Source organism: Dendrobates tinctorius, unplaced genomic scaffold (genome assembly GCF_039654945.1).
Source record: "Dendrobates tinctorius isolate UK_male_01 unplaced genomic scaffold, ASM3965494v1 ptg000004l, whole genome shotgun sequence".
Classification (NCBI taxonomy): Eukaryota; Metazoa; Chordata; class Amphibia; order Anura; family Dendrobatidae; genus Dendrobates; species Dendrobates tinctorius.
The window spans coordinates 39,714,559-39,742,104 of NW_027361672.1; the positions used below are offsets into that span (position 1 = coordinate 39,714,559).

General features: G+C 48.1%; 1 protein-coding gene across 2 annotated transcripts; it reads right to left on the reverse strand.

The window, feature by feature from the left end:
- Positions 1–427: 427 nt before the first annotated feature.
- Positions 428–27,538, reverse strand: SNRNP48 (small nuclear ribonucleoprotein U11/U12 subunit 48). Of its 2 annotated transcripts, none has more exons than XM_073567205.1 (9): positions 27,334–27,538; positions 25,886–25,993; positions 21,121–21,181; positions 20,147–20,227; positions 17,317–17,499; positions 15,958–16,079; positions 15,044–15,150; positions 14,242–14,385; positions 428–658 (listed from the first exon to the last, which is right to left on the reverse strand). In XM_073567205.1, the coding sequence occupies exons 1-9, from the start codon at positions 27,466–27,468 to the stop codon at positions 616–618; spliced, it is 984 nt and encodes a 327-aa protein (XP_073423306.1). In that variant the 5' UTR covers positions 27,469–27,538; the 3' UTR covers positions 428–615. The 2 variants fall into 2 exon arrangements, with proteins under 2 accessions (XP_073423306.1, XP_073423315.1); XM_073567214.1 differs by lacking the exon at positions 27,334–27,538 and adding an exon at positions 26,767–27,315.
- Between the last annotated feature and the right edge of the window lie 8 nt (positions 27,539–27,546).

Sequence of the window (27,546 nt, forward strand, 5' to 3'; positions counted from 1 at the left end):
AGCAGCATTTGTAAATGTATTCCTAAGTTCAATGCCTAACCAGCCCTTTATAATGTTAGTCATTTAAATCCATGTTTGATCTTCAAGAGCTCACCATCAGGATGATACAATACAGCAGCGTTCCTCACAGACTGCATTGCACAGCTTTACTTTTCTCAAAATGGCTACTGATTGAGGATCATACCTATTAAACCTCTTCCAAATGAAAAACAGCCTTCACAGGCACAGAGTTTTATTTATTTTTAATTAGTGTTGAGTGATGGACAGGTCACACGCTCCTCCATCAACATTTTGTGGACAAGAGAGCTGTGCAGTCTGATTAAGACTACAGCAACAAGCATAGGAAGAAAACTAATACTTGCATATTAGCAAGTGCAACAAAATCATGTCGTGCATTTGTTAAAATGATCCATTTAGTACAAAAAAGCATTTTGAAAGAATTTTATTTAGTATTGATACATTAATACCAGATTGGTTCTCAGTAAATAACAGACCTCCGCATCCAGTTTTATATAATGCATTAGGCAACTGTCCCTTTATTAAATGGGGTTGCTTATGAACCATAAAAAAAAATAAAAAAAAAAAAAACCTCCTAGTCTGTGACGTAAAATATAGTTACTCCTTTTCCCTTTTGTAGCCATGATGTTTATCTCTGTCCCTAAAGCAAAGAAAAAAAAAAAAAGATATTAGAATATATTATGATTTAAAAAAGAAAAAAAAAAAAACTGAATAACTAGTGAAAGAGGCAACAGGGAGAAAAACAGGATTTTTGGTTGCTTACCGTAAAATCTGTTTCTCGGAGCCTTCATTGGGGGGGGACACAAACCATGGGTGTATGCTGCTGCCACTAGGAGGCTGACACTATGTACAAAAAAAGGTTAGCTCCTCCTCTGCAGTATACACCCCACCGACCGGCACTAATTTCCTCAGTTAGTGAGAAAGCAGTAGGAGAAGTAACAAAACAGAATGAACACAGAACAGACAACTCAACTGTAATCAACAACAAACATAAGAAACAGGAGTTGCAGAAATGGGAGGGTGCTGTGTCCCCCAATGAAGGCTCCGAGAAACAGATTTTACGGTAAGCAACCAAAAATCCTGTTTTCTCCATCGCTTCATTGGGGGACACAGAAACCATGGGACGTCCCAAAGCAGTCCCTGGGGTGGGAAAAACTTCCATCAGGTCAGCGGACTCACCACCGCCGCCTGCAAGATCCTTCTGCCTAGGCTGGCGTCCGCCGAAGCGTAGGTATGGACCTTGTAAAATTTGGCAAACGTGTGGATCGAAGACCAGGTTGCCACTTTGCAAAGCTGCTGCACAGAAGCTCTGTGATGCACCGCCCAGGAGGCACCCACTGCCCGGGTAGAGCGAGCTCTAATTCCAGGAGGGGGCACCCGATGCTTGACCCGGTAGGCTTCCAAAATTGCTGATCTGATCCAGCGAGCAATGGTAGCCTTGGAGGCCGGCTGACATTTCCGTGCACCATCTGGAATGATGAAAAGAGAGTCTGTCTTCCGCAAGGGAGACGTCCTAGCCAAGTAGACCTTCATGGCCCTGACCAGGTCTAACTTGTTCAAGGAGCGCTCCAGAGGGTGGATTGGACCCGGACAAAAGGATGGGAGAACAATGTCCTCATTTAGGTGGAAAGTGGACACCACCTTAGGAAGGAAGGAAGGCGGGGGCCGTAGGACAACCTTGTCCTGATGGAGCACCAGGAAAGGGGGGCGACAAGAAAGGGCTGCCAATTCCGACACGCGTCGGATGGAGGTGATGGCCACCAGAAATGCCACTTTCCAGGAGAGAAGGGACAGGGAGACTTCCCTGAGGGGTTCAAAGGGAGACAGTTGAAGAGCCTCCAGAACCAGATTCAGATCCCATGGATCCACGGGAGCACGGTACGGAGGTGCCGTGTGAGCCACACCTTGAAGAAAGGTTTTGACCTGCGGACGGGAGGCCAACGTCTTCTGAAAAAGAATGGAGAGCGCCGAAACTTGACCCTTCAAAGAACTGAGGGCAAGGCCCGCATCCAGGCCTGCCTGGAGGAACGCCAGAATAGAAGGAAGAGAAAAGGACATGGGCAGAACGCCATTGGCCTCGCACCAAGTGAAATAGGCCTTCCACGTACGATAATACATTCTGGAAGATGATGGTTTTCTGGCCTGGATCATGGTGTGAATAACCCGATCTGAAAAACCTGACCGCCTCAGAACCGCGGTTTCAACAGCCACGCCGCTAAATTGAGCGGCCGAGAATTAGGGTGGCAGATCGGACCTTGAGACAGAAGATCTGCTCTGTCTGGAAGCTTCCAGGGAGCGTCCGCGAGAAGGTTGACCATGTCCGCGAACCAAGCTCTTCTGGGCCAATCCGGAGCAATGAGGATGACTGGTACCCCTTCCGCCTTGATTTTCTTCAACAGCTTGGGAAGAAGAGGAAGGGGAGGGAACAGATAAGGGAGCTTGAACTGCGACCAGGGAATGGTCAGAGCATCGGCGCCCACTGCGAGAGGATCTCGGGCCCTGGATACAAACTGTGGAACCTTCCTGTTCAGGCGAGACGCCAGCAAGTCCACGTCCGGAGTCCCCCAACGACGGCAAAGCTGATGAAAGACGTCCGGATGTAAAGGACCACTCTCCCGCCGCGAGACCCTCGCGGCTGAGAAAATCGGCGGCCCAGTTTTCCACGCCGGGAATGTGCACTGAGGATATCGCTGGGACCGATACCTCTGCCCAGAGGAGAATCCCGGACACTTCCGCTAGAGACGAGGAGTTCCGTGTCCCCCCTTGGTGGTTGACATATGCCACCGCTGTGGCATTGTCTGTCTGAATGCGGACCGGCAGACCCCTGAGAAGCCTTTCCCAGTGAATGAGAGACAGATAAATCGCCCATATCTCGAGGACGTTGATCGGCAGAGTTGTCTCTTGAGACGACCACCGATCCTGAACCATCAGACTGCGAAACACAGCTCCCCAGCCGAGAAGGCTGGCGTCCGTTGTCACAATCTGCCAGTGAATCGGAAGGAATGATCGTCCCAGGGAAATGAGGGGTGACGTCAGCCACCAATTGAGGGACTGTTTGACCCGGAACGAGAGACGAAGTGGACGCTCCAGGGAGAGAACGGACCTGTTCCACCGAGACAGAATGGCCTGTTGAAGCGGTCTCGTGTGAAATTGAGCAAAGGGGATCGCTTCGGTCGACGCCACCATCTTTCCCAAGACCTTCATTGCTGACCGGAAAGATGGAAGCTTCGGGCTCTGCAGTGATCGAACATCTCGCCGCAGAGAGATCAACTTCTCTTCCGGGAGAAAGACCTTCGATCGACGGGTGTCGAACAATAAGCCTAGGAACACAAGACGTTGAGTCGGAACGAGGCAGGACTTCCTCTTGTTTACGAGCCACCCGAAACTGAACAGGGTGTCAAGAATGATGGAAAGGCTTTGAAGAGTCTGGTGAAAAGACGGAGCTTTAATCAGAATGTCGTCGAGGTACGGGAAGAGTACGAGACCTCTGATCCTCAACAGGGCCATCACTGCCGCCATGATCTTTGTAAACACTCTGGGCGCAGTGGCGAGACCGAACGGCAGAGCGACAAACTGGAAGTGGTTCTGATGGATTGCAAAACGCAGAAATCTCTGATGTCCGTGAAAGATGGGGACATGCAGATAGGCATCTTGAAATATCTATCGAACACATGAATTCCTGCGCCTCCATGGAAGCGATTACTGAACGAAGGGACTCCATTCTGAAATGACGCAGGCGGACCCTCTTGTTCAGCAGTTTGAGGTCCAGAATGGGCCGGACCACGCCGCCTTTCTTGGGCACTACAAACAGGTTTGAATAGAACCCTGTGAATCGCTCTGCTTCGGGAACGGGCACAATCACCCCGGAACTGAGAAGGGAGTCGATGGATGCAAAGAAGCCCGGAACTAAGGCGGGGTCTTTTGGAGGACGGGATTCGAAGAAACGATCCCGGGGCCGAGAAACGAACTCTATCTTGTATCCTGAGCATACAACCTCCCTGACCCAAGCGTCTTCCACTGAGGCCAGCCAGACATCCCTGAAGAAAAGGAGTCGGCCGCCCAGTTGCAAAGGCGCCTCGGGACACTTTAGGTAGTCATGCCGAGGTGGACCTTCCAGTTCTGGATCTGGAGGATCTGCCCTGGGAGGAGTGAGATCGCCAGGATGGAGTGGGCCTAAAGGAGACCTTCTTCCTATCCTGGCGTGCCTGTGGCCTTTGTTGGTTGGAAAAAGGCTCTGTTGTCGCGGCGCGGCGAAAAGATCGAAAGGGCCGAAACTGACGCCTTGGAGGGGGTCTACGAGGCTTGGACTGAGGGAGAAGAGAGCTTGTGCCCCCCGTGGCGTCTTTGATAATCTGGTCCAGCTGGGATCCGAAGAGACGTGCACCCTGAAAGGGCAGATTGGTAAGGGACCTTTTCGAAGACAAATCTGCCTGCCAAACCTTGAGCCAAATCGTACGCCGGATTGCAACTAAGTTGCTGGACGCTTGGGCTGCGCAAGAGGCGGCATCTAGAGAGGCGGAGACCAAATACTCCCCTGCCTGGGAAATCTGGTTGGCTAGCTCGGCCAGTCGCTCTGGCTGGGCTCCATCAAGAATGCCTTGGCAGAGATCATCCGCCCAAGTAGCTATGGCCTTTGCTACCCAAGTGGAGGCAAAAGCTGGGCTTAGCACCGTTGCAGCCGCTTCGAATGCTGACTTTGCTAAGGACTCTATGATCCTGTCGTTAGAATCCTTCAAAGCCACCACACCTGAAATCGGAAGGACCGTGCTGTTAGATAGTCTGGACACAGGGGCGTCTACAGAGGGAGAAGCCGACCAGTTGTCTGTGAGCTCTTGAGAGAATGGATACAGCACGCCGAGGCGCTTCCCTCTTTGAAAGCGCCTGGTCGGATTTTCCTTTTCCCTGGTGAGGAGCTTGGCAAACTCGGAATGAGGAGCGAAGACTCTGGAAGGTGTTTCTGCCCGTCTGAAGGAAACCTCCTGATTTGAGGGTTCCGCAGGGGAGTCTGTGATCTCAAAAGTGTGGTTAATCGCTGCAATGAGGTTCTGTACTGTAACCTTCATGTCCGCGGTATGGTCCGAATCCAGCTCTAAAAACTCATCGGATGGCGGATCCGAGATCGCTTCGCCTGACTCAGGTGAGGAGGCACGGGAAGGCGACTGCTGGGAAGGACTATGCGGTGAGATGGGGCGAGGGGAAGATTCTGGCCGGAGATCCTGCCTGGGTCTTTTGCGGCTCATGCTGGCTGGTTCAGATGGAACCTCTTGTGACCTGCTGGGTCCTGCAGAGGCGTCCAGGGGCAACTTATCAAGAACGGCCACTAGGGTCTGAGATACCCTGGTGAGATCCGCTACTGATTGAGATAAAGAAGCAGCCCAGTCTGGAATGGGGGATTCGCTCTCACCCGGAGCAATAGGGGGCTCCAGGGCGGCGGTCTGGATGGGGTTGCTGCAGTCGGTGCAGAGGGGAGTGGGCTGACCTGAGGGAAGTTTGCGTTTGCAAGAAGAGCATGCAAAAAACTTGACTAAGGTGCAGGTGGAAGCCGGAGGGCGAGCACGATCAGGCTTAGAATTAGACATAATGAGGGAAAGTCACTGAAGCAGTGCCGGAAGGTTGGGGGACAGGAGGCAGAGGAGGGTGTCAGTCTGCAGAAGCAGAGCTACTCACGGTCCGGCGTCCTGTGGAAGCTTCCGGCGAGCGCTGCTGCAAGGCTCGTTCGAGTCTGCAGGTACACAGAAGAGTCGATGAGGTCCGGCTGACAGGCTGGATAAAATGGCGGCCGCCTGAGGGGAGCCCGGAAAGAAAAAGCGCGCTTCCTTGTGAAGACAGGGAGGGCGGGTTAACTGCAGCAAAGGATTGCTGCTGATGGGCAGGCCAGAAGGCTGAGCACCGCCCCTGGAGCGCAGACGTGGAGAGAGAGAAGGGCGGCCTCGAGCGGTGGGCGGGCTTAGAACGGGCGGGAGAGAAGCCCGCCTGAGGAAAAAGGCGGGGGGCGTGGCCGCGACGCCGGACAAGGCCGCAATAGAAGCCGGGGCCTGGATTAGAAAGCGGTGGCCGGCGGGAAGCGCGGGGCGGCGCGGAGGTAACGCTGCACCCGCGTGATCGCTACCCCATACATGCGCCCGCTCCTCCAGGTACCCGGGCCTGCAGCATGGCAGGCCAAAAGATAAAGAAAGGAGCAGCCGGGGAGGCAGGGAGGGGAAGGGCTTGATGCTCCAGGGTCCCATACTTACCCCTCAGCAATGGTCCTTGTAGAAGAAGGACCACATCTCTTCCAGACTAACAGGCTCTGGTGGGCGAGTGGGTGGGAGACGGGGGGCGAGGACCAGCTGGATCGCCTGACAAGCATCCGTGCTCGGACTCTGGGTCCTGCCATCCAGACATATGAGGATACGGGGTGGCAGTACACGCCGTACTCATAGTCTCTTTGTGGGAGTACGGATGTGACTGATCACTCCGTATCCCTCCGGAACCTGTAAAGAAACGACGCACGTTGAGGTAGATAGGGGTCTAATGAAAGACCCGTGTACACCTCCTACTGACACTAAGCTAAACTGAGGAAATTAGTGCCGGTCGGTGGGGTGTATACTGCAGAGGAGGAGCTAACCTTTTTTTGTACAGTGTCAGCCTCCTAGTGGCAGAAGCATACACCCATGGTTTCTGTGTCCCCCAATGAAGCGATGGAGAAATAAAGTTATAGTCTCCCTGCAGCCACTCACTTCCAGTCATAACAACGCCAAGGTACTTTGACAGCATGCTCTGCAGCACGTTCGTAAATCAGGCTATCAAAGGGCTGGGCAGTAATTACAGGTGTGCTCACAGTATAGCGAGCAGTCACTAACAGCTCCCTGCACTGCCCCAAATGATGGAAGCGGGAGACTGCAGGCAGAAAAATTACATATACACACTCCCTGTAGCCATTGCTGTAGTAAGACAGGCATCATTTCAACGCTATTTAGCTGCTGATTAATCCTATATCTGCACATAAATAGCGTTTGCAGGGGTCTGGGGAGCACATAATATTATGGGTGCCCTCCGATTGCCCGTGTCTTGTCTACAGTAGCGCACACACAGGATCGCACATTAGCGGACAGGAAAGAAAGATGAGAGCCCGTGCACACACACGAATGAGGATTCAACACATGCAAGGCTGCTTTGAGATCAAATGGAGGAGCAGAGGACAGTAATGATAATTGAGGGGGGGGGTGAATGGTGTACCAAGCACTTGGTCGTATCAAGGGTGCACCAAAGCCCCATCATTTACATTTGCAATCTAAAATGCAAAACTAGTTAAAAAATGTGCCACAAGTATGATTTATATAGTGGATAAGTCACCTATATGAATGTATTAATTGTTTAATTTCAGTTGGGGGTGACAGACTATTTACATCGGACATATAGCTCCAGAGGTACGGGCCTTTTTGTCTAGCATTACATTTTTCTGAACTTTACCAAGGTTGTGTGGCTGACAGGATTCCCTTGGGCATGTCTTTAGGCTGCTCTGCATTACCCCATGACCAACGCCGCCTGGGTAGAAGACATGAAATTTGGCACTAAACAAAAAGGCCCATCTCTCTGGAACTAAGGAATTTAACCCCTTTACGATATGCGCCGTAATATTAATGCGCATGTCGCATCTCCCTCTTTGATGTGGGCTCCGGGGTGAGCCCACATCTTTCCTGACACATGTCAGCTGTTTTTAACAGCTGACATGTGCCCGGAACAGCCGCGGGTGGAATCGCGATCCACCCGTGGCTATTAACCCGTTAAATGCCACTTTTAAACTGACAGCGGCATTTAACACGAGCTTCCAGCAATGGCACTGAAAATCCGCCCATCGGTGAGCCCCGTCATCTGATCGCAGGTCACTGATGGGTCGGCATGACCAGGAGACCTCTATGGTTGTCAATGCCGGATTGCTAGGAGGCGATCGGGTTATGGCAGCTTCTAGTCTCCCATGGAGACTATTGAAGCATGCCAAAAGTAAAATAAGTTTTTAAAAAATATTAAAAAAAAAAATTATATATAAAAGTTCAAAACATCCCCCTTTCACCCCATTCAAAATAAAAAAAAATTAAAACCTACATATTTGGCATCTCCGCATTTAGAATCACCCGATCAAAAAAAAAAAAAAAAAAAAAATTTAACCCGATCGCTAAACGGCGCAACGAGAAAAAGCAAAATTCAAAACACCAAAATTACTTTTTTTTTACTGTCGCAACATTGCATTAAAATGTAATAACAGACGATCAAAAGATCGTATCTGCATCAAAATGGTATAGTTAAAAACGTCAGGTTGACGCGCAAAAAATAAGCCCTAACCCATCCCCAGATCATGAAAAATGTCGCAATTTTTTTTTAAAAATTTTTGTCTATGAACTCGTAATGACCTGGAGAATCATAATGGTAGGTCAGTTTTAGCATTGTGAACATGGTTAAAAAAAAAAAAAAAAAAAAAAAAAATTGTAGCATTGCACTTGTAATGTTTTTTCCCGTTTGAGTACACAATATGGCAAAACCAATCATATCATTCAAAAGCACAACTCATCCCACTCTCACATGGCCATATTGACGGAAAAAAAGAAAAAAAAAAAAAAAAAAAAAATTATGGCTCTGGGAAGAAGGGAAGTGAAAATCAGAAACGCAAAAACTGAAAAGGGCTGCAGCGTGAAGCTGTTAATGAGTAAAAAAAAAACCAAAAAACAATTTTAGAATTTGTTTCAAAAGGTTGGCCTTGTAATGGGGGAAGGGTGCTAAAATCAAAAAAAAAAAAAAAAAAAAAAAAACACCACAGGATTTTTGGGATGCTTACCGTAAAATCTGTCTCTCGGAGCCTTCATTGGGGGACACAGAGACCATGGGTGTATGCTGCTGCCACTACGAGGCTGACACTATGCACAAAAAAAGGTTAGCTCCTCCTCCGCAGTGTACACCCCACCGACCGGCAGGGAATTCCTCAGTTAGTGAGAAAGCAGTAGGAGAAGCAACAGAATAGATTGAAAACAGAACAAACAACTCAACTGTAACCAATCAACCAAAGGAAGAACAGGAGCTGAAGAACATGGGAGGGTGCTGTGTCCCCCAATGAAGGCTCCGAGAAACAGATTTTACGGTAAGCAACCCAAAAATCCTGTTTTCTCGTTCGCCTTAATGGGGGACACAGAGACCATGGGACGTCCCAAAGCAGTCCCTGGGGTGGGAAACAAACTTCCATCAGGCCAGCGGACTCACCACCGCAGCCTGCAAAATCCTTCTACCTAGGCTGGCGTCCGCCGAAGCGTAGGTGTGGACTTTGTAGAATTTCACAATCGTGTGAACCGATGACCAGGTTGCAGCTTTGCAAAGCTCCAGCGCGGAAGCTCTGTGGTGTACTGCCCAGGAAGCACCCACTGCCCGGGTAGAGTGCGCTCTGATCCCCGGAGGAGCCACACGATGCTTAACCCGGTAGGCCTTCAAAATTGCCGATCTGATCCAGCGAGCAATAGTAGCCTTGGAGGTCGGGTGACCTTTCCGCGCCCCATCTGGAATGACGAAAAGAGTCTTTCGCAAGGAAGACGTCCTAGAGAGATAGCATCCTGACCAGATCCAGCTTGTTCAAGGACCGCTCCCGAGGATGAGATGGACTCGGACAGAGGAAGGCAGAATATCCTCATTGAGGTGAAAGGAGGACACCACCTTCGGAAGAAAAGAGGGCGGAGGCCGCAGAACTACCTTATCCTGGTGAAGTACCAAAAAAGGCGAGCGGCAAGAAAGAGCCGCCAATTCCGACATGTGCCGGATGGAAGTGATGGCCACCAGAAAAGCTACCTTCCAAGAAAGGAGAGAAAGAGAAACATCCCTGAGAGGTTCAAAAGGAGGACCTTGCAGAACCTCAAGAACCAGATTAAGATCCCATGGAACCACTGGCGCTCGGTATGGAGGAGCCGTGTGAGCCACGCCCTGAAGAAAGGTTTTAACCTGAGGACGGGAGGCCAACGTCTTCTGAAATAAAATAGACAGCGCCGAAACTTGACCCTTCAAAGAACTGAGGGCAAGTCCCGCATCCAGCCCTGCCTGAAGAAACGCCAGAACGGAAGGGAGCGAAAAGCACATGGGCGCGATGTCATTGGCCTCACACCAGGTGAAATAGGCCTTCCAAGTACGATAATAAATTTTGGAAGATGATGGCTTTCTTGCTCGGATCATGGTATGAATTACTTGATCGGAGAATCCTGCCCGTTTCAAAACCTGGGTCTCAACAGCCACACCGTTAAATTGAGCGGCCGAGAATTGGGGTGGCAAATCGGGCCTTGAGACAGCAGATCTGCCCTGTCTGGAAGCTTCCAGGGGGCGTCCGCGAGAAGGTTGACAATGTCCGCGAACCAAGACCTTCAGGGCGATGAGAATGACTGGAATTCCTTCTGCTTTGATCTTCAACAGCTTGAGAAGAAGCGGCAGAGGAGGGAACAGGTAGGGGAGTTCGAACTGCGACCAAGGAACGGCCAGAGCGTCGGCGCCCACTGCCAGAGGGTCTCGAGACCTGGAAACAAACTGTGGGACTTTCCTGTTGAGGCGAGACGCCATCAGGTTCCCCATCGACGGCAGAGCAGATGAAACACCTCCGGATGTAGGGACCACTCTCCCGCCGCGAGACCCTCGCGGCTGAGAAAAATCGGCGGCCCAGTTGTCTACGCCGGGAATGTGTACCGCGGAAGTTGTCGGGACAGAAATCTCTGCCCAATGAAGAATCTTGGACACTTCTGCCAGAGCTGAGACACTCCGTGTCCCTCCTTGGCGATTGACATATGCCACCGCTGTGGCATTGTCTGTCTGAATCCGGACAGGCAAGCCCCTGAGCAGCCTCTCCCAGTGGACGAGAGCCAGATAGATCGCTCGCTCGTATCTCTAGGACGTTGATCGGCAGAGCTGATTCCTGAGACGACCAACGACCCTGAACAGTGTGATTGTGGAACACTGCACCCCAGCCGAGGCGGCTGGCATCCATTGTTACAATCTGCCAGTGAATGGGAAGAAAAGACCGACCCAAGGAGAAGAGAGGTGACGCAAACCACCAGTTGAGTGACCGCTTGATCCGGCATGAAAGACGAACAGGGCGATCCAGGGACAGAGCCGACCTGTTCCACCTCGACAGAATGGCGTGCTGGAGAGGTCTGGCATGAAATTGGGCAAAGGGAACTGTCTCTGTCGCCGCCACCATCTTTCCCATCCGGAAGTGGCAGAGGCGGACTCTCTTGTTGAGAAGCTTGAGATCCAAGATGGGTCGGACCTCCCTGCCTTTTTTCGGCACCACAAACAGGTTTGAATAAAACCCCGTGAACCGCTCCAAGTCTGGAACGGGCACAATCACCCCGTAACTGAAGAGAGGCGATGGCCGTAAAGAACCCCGGGATCAAGGCTGGATCTTTTGGAGGACGGGATTCGAAGAAACGATCCCGTGGAAGAGAGACGAACTCTATCTTGTATCCTGACGATACAACCTCCCTGACCCAAGCTTCCTCTACTGAGGCCAGCCAGACGTCCCTGAAGAGGAGTCGACCTCCCAATTGGAAGGGACCCTCGGGAGTCCGACAAGTCATGCAGATGTAGACCGTCCAGATCTGGATGGTCTGCCCTGGGAAGAGTGGGATCGCCAGGAGGGAGTGGGCCTGAAGGAAACTTTCTTTCTATCTTGGCGCGCCTGCGGTCTTTGTTGGTTGGATGGGTTCTCTGCCATATTCAAACGGCGGAAAGCCCGAAAGGGTCGAAACTGACGCCTTAGTGGAGGTCTGCGAGGCTTGGACTGAGGGAGGAGGGAACTCGTGCCTCCGGTGGCATCCTTAATAATCTGGTCCAATTGGGATCCAAAGAGGCGTACTCCCTGAAAAGGCAGATTAGTAAGAGACTTTTTAGAAGACAAGTCCGCCTGCCAGACCTTGAGCCAAAATTGTACGTCGGATTGCCACAACGTTGCTTGACGCCTGAACTGCGCAGGATGCGGCATCCAAAGAAGCAGAAAGCAAATAATCCCCCGCATGGGAAATCTGATTGGCGAGATCAGCCAACCGCTCTGGTTGTGCTTTATCTAGGATGCCCTAACGAAGATCCTCTGCCAAAGTAGCTATGGCCTTTGCTGCCCAAGATGAAGCAAAGCTTGGACATACCGCCGCTGAAGCCGCTTCGAAGGCAGACTTAGCTAAGGATTCTATAATCCTATCATTAGAATCCTTTAGAGACGCCACACCTGAAAGCGGGAGAACCGTGTTATTAGAAAGTCTGGACACGGGCGGGTCCACCGAGGGAGAAGCAGACCAGTTGTCCGTGACCTCTTTAGCGAACGGGTACAGTACGCCGAGACGCTTTCCTCTTCCTCTTCTCTTTCCCTGGTAAAAATCTTTCCAAACTCGGAATGGAAAGGAAATACCCTGGAGGGTGTTTCCGCCCGTCTGAACGAAACCTCCTGATCTGAGGATTTCGCAGTGGGGTCAGCAATCTCTAAGGTATGGTGAATCGCTGCAATGAGGTTCTGCACCGTAACCTTCATGTTCGCATCCTGGTCTGAATCCAGCTCTAAAATCCCCTCAGAAGACCTGTCCGAGAACGCTTCACCTGACTCGGGAGAGGAGGCCCGGGAAGGAGGCTGCTGAGAAGGACTCTGCGGTGAGATGGGACGAGGAGAGGCTTCCGGCTGGAGATCCTGCCTGGGTCTTTTGCAACTAACGCTGGCTGACTCAGAAGGAATCTCTTGAGACCTGCTGGACCCTGCAGAAGTGTCCAGGGGCAACTTATCAAGGACGGCTACTAGGGACTGAGACACCCTGGTGAGGTCTGCCACAGATTGAGAAAGAGACGAGGCCCAACCAGGAATGGGGCGGGGGTTCGCTTTCACGTGGCGCATTAGATGGCTCCTGGACGGGGTCATGCTGAATGGGATTGCTGCAGTCCAGGCAGAGGGGAGTAGGCTGACCTGAGGGAAGTTTGCGATTGCAAGAGGAGCAAGCGAAGAACTGGACTAGAGAGCCCGTGGGGGCCGGCGGGCAGCCACGCTCAGCTTTAGAGTTAGGCATAATGAAGGAAGAAAGGAAGGACCCTGAAGAAATGCCAGAAGGTTGGGGGACAGAAGGCAGAGGAGGGTGTCAGTCTGCAGTTGCAGAGACTCACGTTCCGGTGTCCCCAAAGGTGCTGATATACAGCTCGAAGAAGCAGGGCCCAAGCAGAGGAGAACGTGGGATCCCTCTGTGTTCGGCTGACAGGCTGAGAAAATGGCGGCAGCCTGAGGATAAACGCACGCCTTCACATGAGGATTGGCGGAGCTAGCTGCTGAGCCAAGGAAGGTACCGCCCGCTGCCCACCACAGGCTCTAGAGAGGCGGTGGGTGGTCCTAGAACGGGCGGGAGAGAAGCCCGCTAGAGAGAGAGCGGGGGGCGTGGCCACAACAGAGAAGGCCCGAAATGAAGCCGGGGACTAAATTAATGACGGCGGCCGCCTATCAGCCCAGGTCGGCGCGGAGGTCTCGCAGCATCGCCGCGGCCACCTCCCTACCCATTACCGCTCGATTCCTGCACTACCCCTGCCCGAAGAAAGAAGGAAGTGGGGAAGCGCAGAACAAGGCCTGTGCAACAGCCGGGGCCTGTACGGATGCGGCGCCGTCGGGAGGCGCAGAGACCCTACAGTGCTCCCCTGGCGACCGCTCCCAAGATTCCTGAAACCACCAGGGGGCCGCGACTTGGACTGCATACTCACCCTGTGATCCGTTTGCAAAAAAGGTACCTGATGTATCCCACGCTGTCTGCGTCTTTTGTGGTATCCGCGCCTCATCCGACCGACAGGCTCTGGTGGGCGAGTGGGTGGAAGGCGGGGGGTGAGGACTCTCCGGATCGCTGGCACGCACCCGTGCCAAGCTCTGGTCCTGCTACAGAGAGCTATGAGGATACGGGGTGGCAGTACACGCCGTACTCATAGTCTCTTTGTGGGAGTACAGTTGTGACCATTCACACTGTATCCCTCCGGAAACCTGAAAAGAAACGACGCACATCGAGGTAGATAAGGGTCTAATGAAAGACCCGTGTCCACCTCCTACTGACACTAAGCTAAACTGAGGAATTCCCTGCCGGTCGGTGGGGTGTACACTGCGGAGGAGGAGCTAACCTTTTTTTGTGCATAGTGTCAGCCTCCTAGTGGCAGCAGCATACACCCATGGTCTCTGTGTCCCCCAATAAGGCGAACGAGAAATATAAACAAACTTGCCTGTCTTTTTTGTGTCTAGAATCCCTGCCCCTACTTCGCCGCCTCCCTGGACTACTGCTATGCTCTCTTCTACGTCCAGATCGATGTCTATCTCTGTGACTTTCTCCGGACTGTCTGGACTCTGTAGAACGAGATCTTTCTCTCCTGAAGAGACAAATAATAAAACATTTACAGAAATGGTTATAGCACTTAAGGTTTGGAAGAACTCACACGACAGTTTTGGTTTCATCGTAGAGAGCCATCAACTCAGATTAATGCGCATCTTAATCCATCAAGTAACCAGGCTCTCCTCTCCTTAGCAAAGGTTCATTATGAGAAACAGTGCTTCATTTTTTATGCCGATAAACAAATGACCATTGTTTTCCTCCCAGTTTCGTGCCCACCCATAAAACAATGCTAATCATCCTCCACCATGATGCGGTGCGAGTTTGATGCAAAACACTAAAGAATTCTGGCATAAATTGCTTTGAAAAGTTGCAACATTTTTCCCCAAAATGTGCAGATCTGAGGCAGGACGTTAGCGTGACGCCACAGCTCGTCTAATTCATTGTTGCGGATTTGATGAGCAAGGGATTGGCATGACCCAATGCCACCTACTTCGTCAGAGCTGGGTGAAAACGCCAAACGTCAAGAGATTTTTGCACAGCCTCGCATTGTGTGAACATTTTACTACCTTTCAAAGCTTTTTATGCCAGTTTTTATCATACAAGCTTTGATGAACCGAGGCCTACTTTCCAATTATTAGTAAATTATCTTAATTTTTCGACAACCCCTATGCCCTTATTTTGAATTTTGTAATCACCTTTTCACTGAGGAAGAAGAAATTGAGGAGCTGGCATCATCACGGACCTCGTCATGCCATTTACTACTCAGCTCTTCCATATGCACATTGATGACATCTCGCATAATCTAGAAAGAGAGATTAAATAGTGTCTACAGTTTTAAAAGGACTTTTTCAACCCATTGTACCATTTGTTCAACTGTCACATGATCTGTGGTTTGGGGTCTAATGAATAAGATCGGTACAGAATACTATCAACTCGCAAACCTGTATACATGTACAGATAGTTGTACATCTTAGGCTGTCTTCACCCACAGCATTTTTTTTTTCACGTTTTTTCCTGCGGATTTACCAAAAAAACGCTTAAAAGAAGCTTCCCATTCATTTTAATGCATTTTGCACTTTTTGTGCATATTGATGCGTTTTTCCGCGAAAAAAAAACGCAGCATGCTCATTAATTTCGCAGAAAATTCCGCATTTCTACCTATTTTCTATGTGTCTGGGGACGCGCGGAAAATATTGTGCGTTTCTGGGAAGGAGTCCGTTTTTTATGCAGAAATTTTCTGCATACGTGTGCACATAGCCTGAATGTTGGCCCACTCCGACCTACACTCATTATCAGGAGGAAAAATGGTTCTCTTTTATGGCAGAATGCATCATGCATTTTTTTTTTAATTCCTTTGGACCAATAGACATAAAAAAAAAAATAAAAAAATTAAATTTAACCCCTAATCCTGTGTTCCACATCTTTTCCCCATCAACAGGTTGAAACCAATGCACAAACAGTACAATATGCCCACATGTATTATGGTTGTGTGGGGGGAGTTCAAGCTAAACACTGAATAAAGTGTGGTGTATAGGCATATCTCAATGTACTTGCCAAAGGGAGGAAAAACAAAAAAATACCCAAACAAACTAAACTGCCGCTATATTACCTCTGTATAGGACTTTTTTGTGATATGGACATTCTTAGCCCTGTAAGATTGACGCCTCCTTTTATAGTCCCTCATTTCGGCAATGATTTCCAGATGGGACTTGGGACACCTCTGCTCATCATCTTCAAAAGAAAACAAAAAAAAAAAACAAAAAAAAAAAAAAAAAAAAAAAAGCAATCCTGTAAAGTCTGAGCATAGAAAAGTTAATTTTGAAAGTGTATTCCATCATCTCTGTCTAATGCAAGATAAGCAGTCAAAGTGGCACGCTTAAGTTTGGAAATTAATCCCCATTCACTGGGGACTGACTGCTAGACCCCTCCTCCCCACTGAATCGGGGCTTTGTGAATGGAGCTTTGGTCAATCATGCACACTGCAGCTCCATTCATTCTCTGTGTAAGATCACACAACCATAAAATAAAAAACACCCCACAACACTGCTCTATTGAACATGGGTCCATAATACATAGATAGGTGTACGTATTCATTCACAGACTATGTATGTTCACAAGATATAAGGTATTTGATAAGACAAGCACAAAAGTCTTAAAGGGAATCTGTCACCTCATTTTCAGATTGTAGAGTGTTTTTTCTTTCACCCGTGCTGTATGTAAATTAGCTGGGTCCGGTCCGATGGGCTGTGTTTTTGCTCCTTCCCTTCACCCCTGTACGCAATATTTCTGGTAATTTCCGTAGTTCTCGTCCATATTTCACGCGTGCACATTGCAATCTCCAATCGCGCATGCGCAGTATGCTTTGCCCAACTGCAGGCAAAGCTGAAAAGCATTAGTGCGCATGCGCCGGTGAACTACCTGTATGTCCCGGAACACAGAAATGGCAGCAAAATACTTCCGGGACTTAGTACTTCTGGCGCATGCAAACTACTTTTTTCCGTCTTTGCCCGAAGTTGTGCAAAGCATACTGCGCATGAAAAAGAAATGTGAAAGAAAAAAGATATTTTTGGGTGATTCATGGGGAGTCAGGGGGAATTCAAAACTTGGTGGGAAATGTATAGAAAACACTCAATACAATGATATTTTTATCTGATAAGCCTAAAATGAGGTGACAGATTCCATTTAAGCCGGCTGCAAGGCTTTTCCAAGAGTACAGTGGAATCATGCAAAGCATGAGCGGGGTTCTTCAGCAGACCCTCAGCTGTTGTGGCAACTCATCGTCACCCCAAGATTGCGACAGCTGATTAGAGCAGCACCCCCCCCCCCCAGGATGCGTGCTGTAATTGCTTCTGTCACAGACTGCCAGCAGCATTTGACAGGTTAATAATATAGCCATGATCTGCTCAGTTCCTGAGCCTGCATAAGACGCCATATGTCAGTAAGGAATTAGAAGGGAACATTCAGTAACCTTGATTGATCTTGGCAGTTAAATCCTCAAATAAATCAGATGCACTTTTCTCTTCCACTGTGGTCTGCTTCTTAGTCTCTAGAAGGACATGGTCATATATAGCAAGACGATCGGCAGCCGTGAGATCGCAGATGGCCCGTTTGTGGTTCAGAGGAACCTCAGCAGCTGACGTAGAGTAGTTACCTGGAGGGAATAAAAGGAAAAGCCATATTGAAATGACAATGACACATTCACCTAAAGTAACCAGGCATAAAGATATAATATGCATCACTTTACACAGACACCACAGCAAAGAAACAGCAAATCAGCCAGTGTAAATAGTTGTAGTTAACAGTCGTTTTTCCTAGTTTCATTAAAGAGTGCAGCATCTTCATATATTAAAAAAATAAAAATAAAAAACACAAGCGAAACAAACAAGACATGTCCTTCTCTCTGGTTGTCCTGATGAGCCAACACTGCCCTTAGGTGGTGGATAAACCACACATCACCATTCTATACAGAATAGCTGGAGCTAGTGGAAAGGCTGCAAGAATGTAGAATCCAAAGCAAAAACCAAAGCAAATAAAGAAAAGTAAAAACAAGATAACTAGGAATAAACAGTGGGCACGGACATTGATTTATGAAAAACAAGATATCATGACTCCTCAAGCACAGCTAAATCACAGACTGGATAGGCATGTTAATGACATACAAATGAGGAAAAAAAAAAAACACATTTCTAAACATCTTAATTTAGTCAGCGTCAAGTATCAGCACCACATGCAGAAATACACAGACTTATACACCTTCGCTACTATCAATGATGTTACTAATGGTTGTCTGAGGAATATGGTCTGCCAAACTAAATGCACTTAGGAATGTAAATCAAGATCCGCTGCTGGCAGCTTCCTTTGCAACTGCCGTCTAATAACATTCCAGTTGTGCTTGATTGAAAACAAGACCGGAGGGAGACGCTGCAGGCCAAGGAGGCAAATTTAGGCCACACAGGCTGCTCTCACAGCAGTACAAGAAACATGTGGCCTGACGTTGTCGTGTTAAAATACAGATCATGGGACATTTTTGAGAAATGATGTTTGATGCCTTAGGTTTGACATGTGACGTCCAGTGTCCCTTGCACTACAGAATGGGTTAATTGTGGAACCAGTGGTATAGCCACTTTTCCAAACTGTCCTAGGAACCATCCTTTAACAGAGCAGCTACATGTTACTTGTAGACCGAGCAGCGTCTGTTGCCATCATTCACATCTGCAGTTGGTTGGCAACTGCAAAGGGGGCTGCCAGCAGCAGATCTTGATGACTTACAAACCCACATGCATTCAGTGTGGCAGAACCTTCCTCAGACAAACATTATTAACAGCATGCCAATACGTGTGTATTCTGCATGTTGCTCTCATACTCTATACTGAATAAATAGGTTTTGAAAACCTTCATTTACATTTTTTCATCATTTGCATATCATTAACAGTGATTTTATATAATTCCACGACTTTTCCTTCTTAGCGTTGCAATGTTGAGGAGTGTAATATAATATCGAGAAATTATTTGATACGTGGCATAACTACCAGCACGGCTTTATTGATCCATACCCATTGACTGCACTTCTAATACCAAGCAACTCAACCATGGGCTCAAGAGACGTAACAAATCGCTGCTATTAAGAATTGATCGCTCCACTTCCTTAGTCCTGGCACATTACTGTCCATTCCTAATGCCCCTTAACCAATTACTGGCTGAGCAGTAAAAAAGTAAAGCTCAGAAGGTTCTCAACGAGGGGATATAACTTCTATTAAATGGGTTGTCCGGTCTAAAACGACAAGTCTGAAGTCAGTCAATCTATGTGACTACACACTTGGGAATCCTCACACAGCACGCACTGAGAATTCTCCGGTGTTAGCGCCGGGAATGGCGGTCACGTGACTGGGTATGCAATAATCAGAATCAGACTAGATTGTGTAAAGCGCACGTACAACGCAAGTAAATTGTGCGAGGCCAAAAACCATCTAGTGGGATTCTGGTGAGAGTACGCACATCACATACCGGGAGTCTTGTGACTACCCTTGACGGCGAGGAAACCAGAGAATCAGACTTAACGTTTTAGACCAGATAACCCCTTTAAGCAATCTGAACACTGGGAACCTCATTATATAAGAAATAGACCCATTACTATAAGCACAATTGGTGTATTTTCTTTATAAAAGGATATTACTCAAAAAGGATACTGCACATAAGCACAGTGGTTGTCAGGACTATTCCCGCTCTATACTCACCCACGCTGTGGAAAGAGAAAGAATCAAACAGATTATGCTTTGATATACACAATGAATGACTTAACAGGCAAAAGTACAAACATGATGGCAAAACAGTTACTAGTACAACTATAAAGACCTTATATCACACAGGACATTTCCTCTCCCTTAAGCCTCCCTACCTTGGCATGCCAGAGCCAGTATGTCACTCTCCACAAGAACAACATTACCCCTTAAACCTCAGCCTAGAGCCTCTCACTTAGCCAAATCAGATCTCATACTTTGCACTGACTAAGGTCAATAGCCAGAAACACCGTGTCTGCAAATTGAGATTCTGATTTGGCTTTTGTCGTAAGTCACATTGCAAGACTCGTTAAAGGATCTATGACTTGTAGGATTGCTGCTTCCAACAGGTGGCACTATAGAGTTCTGAAGAGGAAATTCGCATATTCGAGTCCTAGAGAAATCCTTATTCGGGGTGTAGAGATGATATACTGTCTCCATCTAGTGGCTACACTTGTGTACTGCATAATGAGGTCAGCACTACTAGGAGATGAGGTATAAACACAGCATTAAGACACTTACATTTGTCCCACGATTTATCTTCACTTACGGCAGGAGCATTATTCCAGGCATCTTTAATTATCTGGTACTGCTTGGACTTATCTGTTAGGATGAAAATATTAACAGGATTACCATCCACCATACTGGAATAAGGTTTGCTTCAAACACACAATGACACCTGCTTCCATAACATCAGCTTACAAGTGCAATGGGTTTCACAGTACCCAAAGGCAGCTTCACCATTAACAAAACCCAACTGGGAGCTATATTTTATGAAGTATCTGTAACACGTCTACAATTCAAGATAAAGGAGTCTCCCACCATAAACATTTAAAGGTAATGTCAGGAACATCAACCCTCCTAGACGAAAGTTACCCGTGTGAGACATGTAATGACTGACAGTCTGCTTTCCTGATCCAGATGTACCATATTGGTAACACCACAACTTAAAAAAAATCTCTGGAGGCAGATTCTCTTACAGATCTGTATCGCCCCATAGATCTTAACAGCTTATTTACATATAACAAAAATTTGGATTTCTCTGAAATAAGTCATCAGATCACATATATCAAGTTATTTTATTCAGGTTCCCATGACCTGCGTGCTCCTATAGACTGCTTATGAATGTTGATCCTACTGACAGATTCCCTTTAAAGCTGGGATGTACGGTAATGGCCACGAGTCTACAGACCTTAACTTGACAGCCCCCTGTCCCTTTTGTAGAGATCTGGTGGCCATTCAGCATTACACCCTATGGGAAATCGAGAAGCCTCGTGCACATCAGCACTTCTCTAGAAACAGGGACCCTATTCTTTGGATCTCTGCGGCCTGTCTTATTGATACAGAAGAAATGTTTGCAATGTGAATATTTCTTTAAACTTAGTTAGGCACTTTCTTACTTCTTCAGTGCCATACATGGTTTTTCATTTGCAGTCTCACATAATGGGGGAAATCATCATTTCTAGTCTTGCATAGAGAGACAAAAGCATACATACCTATAATAACAGAGGTCACCTTTGCTTTTTCATAGAAAAACTGGGGATCGTATACGACTGCCTGTGTATATAAAAGGATCAGGATTATAAAATGTCAGATCCTTACGGGCCATCGAATTCATATCTTAACCTGTTCCCGACCGCCCACAGTAGATAAACGTTGGCGCTTGCTGGGCTTTGTGCAGCGCCGACGTTTATCTACTGTCGGCGGTTTTGCACCCCCCGGGACCCCCACATACCTTCCAACGCGGGGATCCCGGTGCGCAATGCATGCTGGGACCCCCGACGTCATCCAGACCTGATTGGTTCAGGTCCCGATGACGTCAGCGTCACAGCAGCCAATGGGAGCGATCGCTGGGAAAGCTGCTTGTTTCCCGGCAATCTCCCTCATTGTAACGCGGCTTCTCCCTCTGATCTAACACTCACAGCTGATCAGAGGTGAAGCAGCGTTATTGTGTGACTAGATCGCTGCCTGGCACAGCTGTGCCAGGCAGCGATCTTGTCACACAGTAACGCTGCTTCACCTCTGATCAGCTGTCATTGTGAGATCAGAGAAGAAGTCGCGTTATTATGTGCCAGGCAGCGATCTTGTCACATAGTAACGCTGCTTCTCCTCTGATCTCACACTGACAGGTGATCAGAGGTGAAGTGGCGTTACTATGAGTCAGATCGCAGGGCAGCGATCTTGTGACAAAAATAAAAAAAAAAGTAAAAAAAAAAAAAAAATGCAGGGGCTAGGGCTAGGGTTATGGGTGTGTTGGTGTTAGGTTTGTGGTTAGGGTTATGGTTAGGGCTGAGATTAGGGTTAGGGGTGTGTTGGGGTTAGGGTTGGAATTAGAACTGGGGGTTTCCACTGTTTAGGTACATCAGGGGCTCTGTAAATGCAATATGACGCCCACAGACCATTCCATCAAAGTCTGCATTTCAGAACGTCACTACTTCCCTTCCGAGCCCCACCGTGTGCCCAAACAGTAGTTTTCTCCCACATATGGGGTACCAGCGTACTCAGGACAAATTGGACAACAACTCTTAGGGTCCAATTTCTCCCGTTACCCTTGTGAAAATAAAAATTGGGGGCTAAAAGATCATTTTTGTGGAAAAAAAAATGATTTTTTTATTTTCACGCCTCTACATTATAAACTTTACTGAAACACTTGGGGGTTCAAAGTGCTCACCACACATCTATATAAGTTCCTTGGGGGGTCTAGTTTCCAAAATGGGGTCACTTGTGTGGGGTTTCCACTGTTTAGGTACATCAGGGGCTCTGCAAACGCGACATGACACCCACAGACCATTCCATCAAAGTCTGCATTTCAGAACGTCACTACTTCCCTTCCGAGCCCCACCGTGTGCCCAAACAGTAGTTTTCTCCAACATATGGCATACCAGCGTACTCAGGACAAATTGGACAACAACTCTTAGGGTCCAATTTCTCCTGTTACCCTTGTGAAAATAAAAATTGGGGGCTAAAAGATCATTTTTGTGGAAAAAAAATGTGTTTTTTTTTATTTTCACGGCTCTACATTATAAACTTTAGTGAAACACTTGGGGGTTCAAAGTGCTCACCACACATCTAGATAAGTCCCTGGGGGGGTCTAATTTCCAAAATGGGGTCACTTGTGGGGGGTTTCCACTGTTTAGGTACATCAGGGGCTCTCCAAATGCGACATGGCATCCGATCTCAATTCCAGCCAATTCTGCATTGAAAAAGTCAAACGGCACTCCTTCCGTTCTGAGCTCTGCCGTGTGCTCAAACAGTGGTTTAGCCCCACGTACGGGGTATCGGCGTATTCGAGAGAAATTGCACAAAAAATTTAGTGGTTCATTTTCTCTTTTTACACTTGTGAAAATAAAAAAAAATGGTTTTGAAGTAAAATGTTTGTGAAAAAAAGTTAAATGTTTATTTTTTCCTTCCATATTCCATTCATTCATGTGAAGCACCTGAAGGGTTAATAAACTTCTTGAATGTGGTTTTGAGTACATTGAGAGGTGCAGTTTTTAGAATGGTGTCAATTTTGGGTATTTTCTGTCATATTGACCCCCCAAACTCACTTCAAATGTGAGGTGGTCCCTAAAAAAAATGGTGTTGCAAATTTTGTTGTAAAAATGTGAAATCGCTGGTCAACTTTTAACCCTTATAACTTCCTAAAAAAAAAAAAAATTATGTTTCCAAAATTGTGCAGATGTAAAGTAGACATGTGGGAAATGTTATTTATTAACTACTTTGTGCGATATCACTCTCTGATTTAAGGGCATAAAAATTAAAAGTTTGAAAATTGCAAAATTTTCTAAATTTTTGCCAAATTTTGATTTTTTTAACAAATAAGTGCAGATCATATCTAAAAATTTTTACCACCATCATGAAGTACAATATGTCATGAGAAAACAATGTCAGAATCAGTAGGATCCGTTGAAGCGTTCTAGAGTTATGACCTCATAAAGTGACACTGGTCAGAATTGAAAAAATTGGCCCGGTCACGAAGGCAAAAACAGGCTCGGGTGCGAAGGGGTTAAAAGGTACAAACACAAAAAGGAATAAACGCATACTGATAAGAGACTTGGTGTAAGATGGACTCTCCCCTTAATATTAGGAGCATGGCAGAAAAGGGAAAGTCTGATGAGAAACGTTTGTGACATTCACAGGAAAGTTCCACCTCTTGGACCCTCCCCGCTCTCTATGAGGGGGGTTCTCTAATAGGTGCATGCCATTCATTGCCATGAGAGTCCAAGAACAGCAGAGCGCGCCTACAAGATTGTACTACCCAAGCAGTGAAAGAGTAATGCACGCGCTGCCAGCATTCCTGTCAAGGTGGCACCAGGCAGAATCAGTAGGGGTGAGGTCAGAGGACTGCCATTCTGGAGATAAGTGAGGGTCCCAGCAGCTGGACCTACATCTACTAGACCTTTGAGGTAAATCCCATGGATAAGCCATAAAGGTGCTTCATGAGATTCCCTTCATACACGAGAGTAAAGTTTGACAAACTCTCAGATTTCGTTGGGACAGGTGACCATCCATTTTGGCTGGTTTCACATTTGCGTATGGTGGAGCTGCAGAGGGATGCGGACTTCCTCAGTGAAGCTCCGCCTCCGTTGGCAAGTTGGGTACGTAGGCCGTGCCGATGTATGTGGATGCCTCTGCATGCGTCATTTTGACGGTTCAGCGACCGCACCGAAATGCAACACGTTGCATTCGGCGCAGGTCGCCACACCGTCAAAATGGCGCATGCAGAGGCATCCGCATCCAGCGGCACGGCCTGCGTATCCAATGCTAAAGATAGGGTACACAGGCCGCATGCCGATGGAGGCGGAGCTTCAGAGGAGGCACGGCAGGGGGTGGAGCTTCACGGAGGAAGTCCACATCCCTCCGCAGCTACACCATACGCAAAATGTGAAACCAGCCTTACAGAGACCTCTTTAAACGCTGAGCCTTTTAATCGCCATGTGGATAAGCAACTGCATAAAATGTCTTGCAGAAGCTTACTCTCCTCTCCACATGGAGAGCACATACAGTATTTGTGGGAATTGAGAGGGAATATTGGCCGATAGCTCTCTGACGTACGGCCACCCTTAGGTCATCTATCTGAAACCGTATAAGATGCTGAGGATGCAGTCACCTGCTCCAGAGGGAACATTCACACTACAGTGGGTGCAAGGGGCACTGTGTCGGTACGCCTTAAGGCTGTGTGCCCATGATGCGATTTTTAAGCTTTTTTTGCCGCGATTTTCGGCGCAAAACATTTAAAAATTGTGTACAGAACGCCCCCCATGCATTCCACACATGCTGTGCTAATGCTGCGCTTTTTTCCGCGGCGGAATCGCAGCGCGGGGAAAAAAAAAAAAAAAAAAAAAAAAAAAAAAAAAAAAAAAAATCGCAGCATGATCATTCTTTTGTGCGGAATCGCAAAGAACTGCCGCGATTCCGCACCCATAGGAATGCATGAGAATCGCTTATTTCATGCATGTGGCTATGCCCACCATGCGGGAAGTTAAGCGTCTCATGTGCGGTTGGTACCCACGGTGTGGAGGAGAGGAGACTGTCCTCCAGGCCCTGGGTACCATACCCCTGTAAAAAAAAAAAAAAAAAAAAAAATCGGGGTATATTTACCTTCCGGCGTCCCGCGCTGCATTCCTGGGCCTCAGCATTCCCAGTAATGCCTTGCGGCAAGGTCCTGTGATGACGTGGTCTCGCGAGATCGCTATAGTAACGCGAGACCAACGTCATCACAGGTCTCGCAAGGCAACGCTGTGGCAGCGCGGGACGTCGGAAGGTAAATATACCCCGATTTTTTATTTTTTTTTATCATTTTATCTTTTACTATTGATGCCGCATAGGCGGCCTCAATAGTAAAAAGTTGGTCACACTTGTCAAACACTATGTTTGACGAGTGTGACCAACCTGTCAATCACTTTCCAAGCGATGCTTCAAATTGCTTGGAAAGTGCTTGAGAAAATCGCAGCAAAATTGCGAACAGAATCGCGGTGAAATCTCGCGGAAAAAAACGCGCGATTTCTGGGAAGGAGTCCAGTTTTCACTGTGCGTGTTAAAACGCTACGTGGGCACATAGCCTTAAAGAAATATTTTTCTGTGACAGATTTCCTTTAAGATAAGAAGGATGTTGATCAAAGCTTTTACAATGGCAAAAGCAACAGCCTGGCATCACTGGATCCAGAGGCTGTAAGGTTCCCACAATCAGGCAAAGAACTACAGAGGAAAAAAGAATCAGAAGCTGATTGTAGCGTGCCATAGCATTAGCAGGACACTTACCTCCTCCCTGCTGTATCCCATCTGACGACGTCTGCATAGGACGACATGTTTCTCCAGAGACGTCCTTGGCATCCTGTGATTAGAGTCGTAGGGACACACTGCAGTCTCCTAGTGGAGGGAAACACCGTTACTATGATCCCACCGTTTCACAGACTTATGGACAAGTTCACATGTTGAGGATCCGCCCATGTACGAGGCTACTATACATAGTAAATAGCCATATTGTCATTTAATAAAGCTAACCCAGCAATTTTCAGAAATGAAAAAGCCCATTGTTCTCACGGATGAAGGGGCCATCATATCTGCCATATGGAGTAGAAAATACTCAGATCACCTGTACTGGATGCAGAACGTCACGGCTCATCCTGACAAACCGATCACAAACGCTCGTTCACCCATTATTGGTTTGTATAAAACCTGCAGGCAAAGAATCAAACACACTTGTTCGTTGGGTGAATGGATCATTCAGGCCACCATTATGGTCTTCATCCTCGGCAGCACGTCATCCTGGGGAAACTAGAGAAGTGCTGCCGAGACCATGGTATTCTCCGCGCACAGAACAATTAGCGCTCATTCACTGCACACAGGATGCGGATTGGCCTGTCTAAACAGACCAGTACCACTGCCGCTTGGCTTGTACATACCGGCGGTCATTTCTCAGCCGTGGACGGCTCATATAAATGGGCCCTTAGTAGATTTTATGAAGGTACGGGCTCAAAATCTGCAGCAAATCCTCAGTGGGTGATCTCAGCCTAAAGGACTGCCAGGAACAAAACACATCTGCGGTCCTTTCTGCCCCATAGAAAGTGGCTAACCTGGAGTTTTTGTCTGTCCTCATTCCCTATGGGCCAAGACGTTCCCAGCAGGTCGTTGCTAGCTACCTGTTCTGCCCTGTGACGTCTCTTATGGCTCCGGCGGCAATTCTCCAGCTTCATGTTGACAGAGCAGCTTCTTCTCTTCTGCTCTGATGAAGGAGCATCAGTCCTGACATCACAAGAAGCACGCCACCATACGTGGTCTGAGATCACTATAAGCCAGGAGACATAGCCACCTGGTAGTTACTAGCTTCCTGCCAGTAAGTAATACGCTCCATTGGGTAGGGAGGGGGCCAATAACCCCTTTAAACGCGGAGCTCCAGAGACTGGGCATAGCAGTGATGCCTGCACGCAGCGAGCCTGGTACCTGCTGTAACATGGCAGTGAGGCTGACAAGTTATTATGGGGACAATAAGACGGGCAGCTGTGTCACAGCATTACTGAGAACACAAAGACACCGCAGGGGGCGTCACTGTGCACAACTCTCCTGCAGGGAGAGCTCAGGGCATGTCACTGGCACTGGCCATTCAGCAGACAAGAAAGAGTTATCCTGTGCTGCGCCAGAGACCCCCGCCAGTAGGCGGCGCACTGGCTTGGAACAGAGGAGTGTATTCCATACTGCGCCGCACAGACCTGCTCTCCACCCGCAGCCTCCTGCTCCCAGCCCAGCTCCTGCAGCAGCTGTGACAGCCGGTTCCGGCATTGTGCGGTAAAGTCCTTCAGCTCCTGCAGTAAATGATGAGGCCTCCCAGACACAAGACGCTCCATCACCGCCGCATGTGTACGTACACCGGAAATACACAGAATAGGGCGGGGCGCACTGCGTGTCACACCTCGTTTTCGCTT